Source organism: Phaethon lepturus, unplaced genomic scaffold (genome assembly GCF_000687285.1).
Source record: "Phaethon lepturus isolate BGI_N335 unplaced genomic scaffold, ASM68728v1 scaffold48943, whole genome shotgun sequence".
NCBI lineage: Eukaryota > Metazoa > Chordata > Aves > Phaethontiformes > Phaethontidae > Phaethon > Phaethon lepturus.
In genome coordinates, this window is record NW_010527917.1 from 1 (window position 1) to 7,932 (window position 7,932).

Consider the following 7,932-nt stretch of genomic DNA (forward strand, 5'->3'; position numbering starts at 1 on the left):
GGAGGGTCTGGGGGACAAAAGAAGTGGGAAGGGGTCTGAGATGGGTTTAAGGGGAGATAGAGGTTGGCAGGAGACTGGGGGATGCAGGAGATCCAGAATGGGATTGGGAAGAGACGTGGGAACAGGAGAAATAGGAATGTGGAGTAATTTGGGGAGAGGCGAGTAGGGGCAGGTGGCTTGGAGGGGGAAGAAGCTCCTGGGGGAATAGCAGGAGGAGGCGGCTTGTCAGCCTGGAGCAGGTTAGAGATGTGGCTGGGGGGGCTCCGAGGCCGGTTGGGGCGGGGGGGAGAAAAAGAAGGAGTGTCTGCAGGCCCTGCAGGAGCACTTGTGGGTTGCCTGTTAGTTTTAGGATTATCTCCTCTGGCTTGTAGAGGAGGGAGCCCCAGGACAGAGGTGGTTGCGTGCATCAGGGTACACTGCTGCGGCAAATCCCTGGGAGGATTTTCCAAAAACTGTATGAATGCTCAAATACAAAGCAGTGGTGGATCCTGCAGCTCTCACCCCGAACGTGCGATCTCAAGTCATTTTGTTGCCTGGCTAAAAGCCCCCGCAGGGATCTAAGGGCTGTTTTGCTGTTGTTTGAATACAGATGTGTCGGGGAGCACAGACAGCAGCTGCAGCGGCACCCCGTATCAAGAAGTTTGCCATCTACAGATGGGATCCTGATAAGCCTGGGGACAAGCCCCGCATGCAGACGTATGAAGTGGATTTAAATAAGTGAGTATGCCCCGTCAGGGAGAGGATTTGCTGCCAGGCAGATGCACTGGGGCTGTGTGTGCACTTAGGTTATCTGACAAATGATAACAGAGAGTGGTTAAGGAGTACTTGAGCTGACAGCTAAAGGTGTCAGCAGTCTTACTAAGCTTCAGGGACTATTAAAACCTTGTTGGAGTGGCCAGGAAGGTGGTGCCTCAGCTGGGTTACAGAGCACCTTGTTCTCAGTGCAGGTAAGATCAATGTTATTTCCTGATAAACCAAATCTTACTGTGATCATGTGGGATTATTTTCCCCTCCCTCACCTGTCAGTGCTGAGTGTGGAAATAAAACTATACTCTGAGTGCCAGTGTCTGAACAGCTGCCAGCAGTGAAATGATCACTTTGTTTTGTGACTTCTGTGAAGTTTTACCTGTGTCCTTGAGTTGTGTTGAAGACTTAAATGTGTTTGTGGCTTTAAGAAGTGTTATTTATATGGTAAATTCGGGAGCATGTTCCAAAAGGAAACTGTTTTGTGTATAACTTGCGGTCCCAGACCTGGGAAATGAAGTAGAAGCTTTCAACTCTTCTCATAGTTTTCTTAACGCTTAGTTAATTCTAACTTGCTGGTCATGTTAAATGTGTAGTAACCACCTGCACACTTTGGTGTAGCTATCACTGAGAAGCTCTTCTCCGCAGTTCTACAAAGGGGTGCAGTCTTCCCCGTGGTGCAGAAACCTTTGTGTGGGCACATGTGCCTCGATTTCCCTATGCTTTTGCCATATGAGTTCACCTTGAGCCCTTCCTGAAAGCTTCAGATACAAAGCCACGCAGCGCTCTGCTTAAGCACATGATGGAGAGCTCAAATTTTTGTGACTTGCACCACTTAATAATTTCTGGGTGTTTCCTTGACTGCTGTATATAAAATTACATAAGTTGTCCAAGACTGTTTTTGTGTGCAGCACTGCCTCTTGTGACTAATGACAGGCAGACTTGTCAAAACCTGACCCAAAAGGAAAGAACTGGTAGTAAGGCACTCGGTTTTCAGTTGTGCTGTCTGAACACTCTCCAGTTGAGCCAAATCTTCAGGGTATTGGGGAGAAAAAGGGCTTTTCTCCCACCCTTGACCCTGAGGTGTGCTGAGGTGAATGGGTTTGTGCTGCTGATCAAGATATCTCTATGTTGTTGCCTGGCATTGGCAAAAAAAACGGTGTATTTTTCATTGTAGTTGATCAAAGTTGTTTTTAGGTGCTGCTTAGTTGGAGATCAAGCGCCGAGGCTGAGGGGGAATTATATGGGTTCACTGACTTTGTTCTCTGTATAGATGTGGGCCTATGGTGCTCGATGCTCTGATCAAGATTAAAAACGAGTTGGACTCCACTCTGACCTTCCGCAGATCGTAGATTTTTCCAGCCTGCTAAACTGAAGATTGCCCTTTGTAGACTGTTTATTGCTGACAGCGTACGTGCAACCACTAGAAAACGTCAGGGTAGATGGCAGCTTACCACTCTCCTCTTCCAGCTGCTGCATATGAAATACCTCAATGAATCAAGTAGTAAAGTTAAGGCTCATATTCACGCGGTGTAATCTCACAACACTGAGCTCTGAGCAATACGCTTAAACAGTCCCAGTCATTCCTGTTTCTGTCCTAATCTTGTTCATCTTGCTGCCCTCCAGTGACGGACTGCGTAGGGAAATCTAGCCAGAGAGATTACAACAGCAAAATTGAGGGGGTAGACGTGGCGAACGGGAATGAATTGTAGGGGCTGCTTTATCTGGTGCTGCTGTGGCAATAAGAAAGGGTGTAACTGGAGGAGTGCTTAGGACTTCTAGGAATAGCTTCAGGAATCTTTTTTTGGGCCCTTTGACTAAGCTAAGTGATTGAGGAAAAGGCCATCTGGTGGTTTTACATTGCAGAGCTACTGGCTGATTCTGCTACAGGTATAAATCTGCTTGTCTGTTTAACTGCATTAAAACCTACCTGTCCAGGTGACTTTCCCTGTTTAAAAAAAAAAAATCCTAATTCATGAGTAATGTTGGGATGCTGAGCTTAAAATGATAGTTGTGGAAGTGCAGGAAGGGAGGATGCCTTTATGGAATGACTTGATTTAATTAGGTGGGTTTGCAAGTATGAGAAATTAGGTGCAATTGATGCCTAAAGATGTTTTGACTTGGATCTAAATGAAAAGTATGCTTTAATGCAGCCGTTTCCCGTAGAATCTGCATAGCAGGCAGAGGAATTTCATGTGGAGTGGTTGTTCTCAGTGTCTGATATTTAGATAGCCAGCACTGTTCCCAAGCAGCTGGAGTTAATTGCCCTGAAAACTTTTCTTTGAGAACCTGAAGACAGATTTTTTCAAGCTGGACTGGTTCAATCTTGCCCGTTTTCTACCATGCGGGAAAAAAAATCCAATCATGCATTCCTGTTGCATACTCGTGGGCCTGTGTCTGCAGTTCTGTTGTTTTCTCCAGTTGATTGGAAAATACTTGTAACCATTTCTCGAGTGGGAGGAATAACCTTGTTCAAGTGCCAGCCTTTACCCGGCAGCGAGGGGAAGGATTGCCAATCCAGCAGGCGCTGAGGAGGACTCATTCCCTGCCAGCGTGAGGAGCAATGGCATTTCTCTGACTCATATCAATTGATATGTGTCAAATCCTTTGAAATTAGAGTTTTGCCCTTTCAACACTTCTCTTTCTAATATGATGTCTTAGGCATCAGTCTGAATTGGATACCCAAGCTCCTGACCTGAGCAGTATCTGTGGCAGTTCTGCAGTGTTTTTTCTTGTAAACCTTGGCCTTTCCTGGGCTACATCTGATCCTTCAATTACTGGGAGACCATTAGTGGTGTCATTTAATCCATTTGTTAAGCTATTTATATGCTGCTTGTTCTGGTGAGTGTCTGTCCTCTCACCTTTGGGAGTTAATGAATGCAGTTTATGGCACTGCTCTACCCTGCTGCAGAAGGCTCAGAAAGAAGCTTCTGTCTTAGGGACTTTGTTTTATGTTCCGGACCTTCAGGGATGCTTTTGACAGTAACTGTAGGGCTGATGGGGGATGCATCTAGTTCCTGTGTTATAATCTTAGCGCTAGCTGCTTCGCATCAATACCAGCTTGTGCTTCAAACCTGTTAACAAAGCTGAATGTTTTCCCCACCCTAAGTAGCATGTAGAACTAATGAATGATGTGGAAGGGATGAAGTGTCCAAGCCACTTTGTTTTTTGCTGTGGAGGGAAGTTCAACGCTGGGAATGTGTTTAGGCTTTAATGAAAGTGACTCCTGTGTTTGTTCTTCATTTAAATAGCATCGTGTTTGGCCCAATGGCAACTTCTGGCGTTTTCCTTGTCACGTACAGGTTTCTTGAAGGCAGCCAGGGGGGCATATTTGGGGCCAAGAGGATCTTCCTCCAGTCGGTTAAGAGGGTAAATATCTAATGCTTTGCTCTTTTTCTCCCACTCAGGCATCTGCGGCTCTTGCGCTATGAACATTGCTGGCGGAAACACGCTGGCCTGTATCAAAAGAATCGACCCCGATCTCAACAAGATCACTAAAATCTACCCTCTCCCCCACATGTATGTGGTTAAGGACCTCGTTCCGGTGAGTATCTGCCTCTGTCGGCTCACGACCGAGGGTGACACCGTTCCAGGCAGCGCAGGGTTCAAATTGGGTTGGAAGGGATAACGCTGGGAGGTGCCAACAAGATCAGGTCTCACAATTCACGTTACTCCTGCTGGTGTTTTCTGGCTTGGGTGGGTCTGAGCTTCACAGCAGTGACTAAATCTGTCCTCATTTGGAGGAATGTGGCAGGTTGAGGTAGAAAATGCCGCCTTCTGTTGGAGTGGTAGCAGATGTTCAATCTCTCGTGCATGAATTTAGCTTAAATGTGACCTCTTTGCCTTTTGACTCCTAGGACTTGAGTAACTTCTATGCACAGTACAAATCCATTGAGCCTTACCTGAAGAAGAAGGATGAGTCGAAACAGGGCAAGGAGCAGTACCTGCAGTCCATAGAAGACCGTCAGAAACTGGTTACTGCTTCTTTTCTACCATTGAAGTCCCTTACAGATAAGACCAGGGTTAAACATTAACATGCAGTAGCTTCTAGTTCCTTTAATACCAAAGCTGTCTGGTGCAAAACCCGACGTGGGTGGAATCTGCTCCCTGAAATGCAGTGTCATGGCATGCCTGCATTGCTGGGGTAACGTTTGCTAATGAAAGGCAGTCGCGGTTGCGATGGGGACTCTGATCTCATTTCCACTGTCTGCGCTGCGAAACTGTGTGCGTTTGTAAAAACACTGTGAAGGCTACAGGCTTGTAATATTCCAGTGGAGATAAGGCACTGCAGTTTATGCTGGCATGTAGGCTGTCGGGTTCAGCACTGTCTGTCTTGTCTAGCTGCAGCATGCTAAGCAATGCTCTCATGTTGCTGCTTGCTGGGTTTTACAGCCCTAAAAACTAATGGCAAAAGCTAAACCCTTTTGGATGTGGAGACGCAAGCCTGATGTGTTAGTGCAAGTCTTCGGATGTGTGTCTTGAGCACCGTGTTCTTTTGAGGGGATTTTTCTGGGAATGTAATGTTGTTGGTCCAAAGTTTCTGCGTAAATCTGAAGGGTGTCTGAGGAACCATTTGAACAGCCGGGACATAATAGCTTTTTAAAAGGCTTATAGCATGGGTAAGTTCTTGTCTGGATTTCCTTGGCTGCCACAGTAAGTGTCATTAAATCAGCAGTTTCTCTTTTGCCTCTGACCTCTCTTGATGGATCCGTCACTCACTGCGTGGTTCAAAGCTCGGCCTGTCAGTGCTCCGCTGTGATCGTTTCTGCGGTGCCGTCACTGAGTAGGCACAAAGTGGGCTGGCAGCCTAGATTTTGGCAAGTGGTAAGAGGTGAATATGAGCAGAGCAAAGAGGAACGCTGGTTAAAGGGGATTCGATGAAAACATGTGAGCTGCAGCCTAATTCTCTGCAGTGATCTTTGAACGCTTCCAGTTATGTGCGTTTGCTGTGGAGTGAACCTCTGATGAATAGAGCAGCCACGGGCCAGAGGTGTCGGCAGCACCGTGCGACTGGTGCTGTGACGTCTTGACGTCTTAACATGTAACAATAAAGAATCCCTATAACAATAAAGAATCCCTATCTGAGGGCAACGGTTAGTTCTCCTGCACCACTTCATAATGTTATTTGATCCATATGTAAGGACTAACGGGACTTTCCCTTCACATGGTTTTCATAAAGCGGCATCCTTGAGGTCACTTTCTCGTGCAAGTAGAAGTAAACCTAAAAGCAACTGCAAGAGAACGGCCTGTGTGCAGGAGAAACTTGGGTACAATGTCAGCTGAAAAAATCCCACCTTTTTCTTTAAATCATCAATCATTTCAAATGCTACAATTAGAAATAAGACAAATTTAGAGTGCGAAGGTAACTCTTGACTTACCTAGCTTTGGCAAGCCTTTCCAAAAGACTGATACGGTAGACTTGTTACAAGCTCCCGGGAGTTCTGGCATCAGCTAGCTTTCTCAACTAAATATAATGAGACCTTTGTCCCAAAACAACTTTCAGAATGCATAAATTAAGCCAGACTGGGCTCTCCTGTGGGGTTGATAGAGCTACTGGGAGACTTGGGAGACCCTCTGCTCCTCAGAGCTTGTCTTCTGCCCAGTGTCATTTCCATGTAGGTCTAACTTTTCTTCAGTGCCTGAAATAAAAAGGCCTTCACCTCTAAAAGTGGTGAAATAGATAAAGACTCACACCATTCCTGTTCTGTAAGTGCTTGGGGATCCCCTCAAAGCACACACAAAACTCTGAGCTCTTTTCTCTCAGGCTGTTGGGCAAACTTTGGTCTGTCTTTGTTAATTGGTTACATATCTGTTCCTTAGCCACTTACTGGGACGGGCTGGAAGGAATGCAGAAAGATGAAGCAATCTTCATGTTTTTTTTCAGTTTATGCTCTTTCCGCCCCTGTTGTCACAAGCCCCTAGTTTATTATATGGGTTGAGTTGGGAGGATTGCATGCATCTTGCTTCAGAGGACCCGCGTGTCGGAATCGCTTTCTTCCAGCAGTGCTGCTTTGGCATCAAGTTTTCAGAGCCACTCTGTTGCGGCAAGTCACTGGAGGGGAAGGCGGTGAGGGAAGCATGTGCTTGTGTAAATCCCCTCTTTGGAAAAAAAAAAAGGCTTTGTCATGGGTTTCTGGAGTGGCTTGACTGTGGTCTCCCGCCCCTGTGCAGGACGGACTCTACGAGTGCATCCTGTGTGCCTGCTGCAGCACCAGCTGTCCCAGTTACTGGTGGAACGGGGACAAGTATTTGGGTCCTGCAGTTCTGATGCAGGTAAGGACGGGTCCCATTTGTTCCTCGAGACTGCTGAGGGACTCCCTATCCAAAAGCAGTACAAATATTTATGAGCACAGGTGGGATAGTATTACGTAGTCCAGATCCTGCACCAAAATCCCCGAGTTAGGCATTGCTTTTAAAAAGCTCACGCTGATTACAACACCCTGAAGAAGCGTTTGGTCTGTGAAATGCCACTGACTTTCAGGCCTATCGCTGGATGATTGACTCCAGAGATGACTACACAGAGGAGCGCCTGGCACAGCTGCAAGACCCGTTTTCTCTCTACCGTTGTCACACTATCATGAATTGCACAAGGACTTGCCCAAAGGTATGTGTGTGTCCTGTGTATATCCCTTTGGGGTTACTGGCTTGTTTCGAAGCACCCTGTTTCCAACCAATAAGAAAATACCCGCATAGGTTTTTGTTTTCCTTAAGCTTGCCTTGGCTTGTTCAGCCTTTTGCAACACGGTGACTTATCAGCAGCCTTGCTCATGATAGTGACTGTACAAGAGGACGTGGCAAAGTTTCTGTTGCACACGGCAAGGACCATCTCTTCCTTGAGATGTCCTGCGTATATCCCTTTGGGGTTACTGGCTTGTTTCAAAGCACCCTGTTTCCAACCAATAAGAAAATACCCGCATAGGTTTTTGTTTTCCTTAAGCTTGCCTTGGCTTGTTCAGCCTTTTGCAACACGGTGACTTATCAGCAGCCTTGCTCATGATAGTGACTGTACAAGAGGACGTGGCAAAGTTTCTGTTGCACACGGCAAGGACCATCTCTTCCTTGAGAGGAAGGCTGTGACTTTGAGAACCTGTCTGTTTTCCAAGATTTAGGAGTGTAACACTAGGGTGCTGGTAGTGTGAGGGACACTGCCAGAAGCTGTACGGGGAGGTGTGTCCGGCATAGTCCCAT

General features: G+C 46.6%; 1 protein-coding gene across 1 annotated transcript; it reads left to right on the plus strand.

Annotated features, from left to right (window-relative positions):
- Positions 1–520: 520 nt before the first annotated feature.
- On the plus strand, positions 521–7,348 carry SDHB (succinate dehydrogenase complex, subunit B, iron sulfur (Ip); the record flags this gene model as incomplete). Its single annotated transcript, XM_010283509.1, has 7 exons — positions 521–717; positions 2,018–2,092; positions 2,172–2,182; positions 4,152–4,288; positions 4,602–4,718; positions 6,916–7,017; positions 7,226–7,348. Coding segments are annotated over exons 1-7 (693 nt in total), but the record flags the coding sequence as incomplete, so codon positions are not given.
- Between the last annotated feature and the right edge of the window lie 584 nt (positions 7,349–7,932).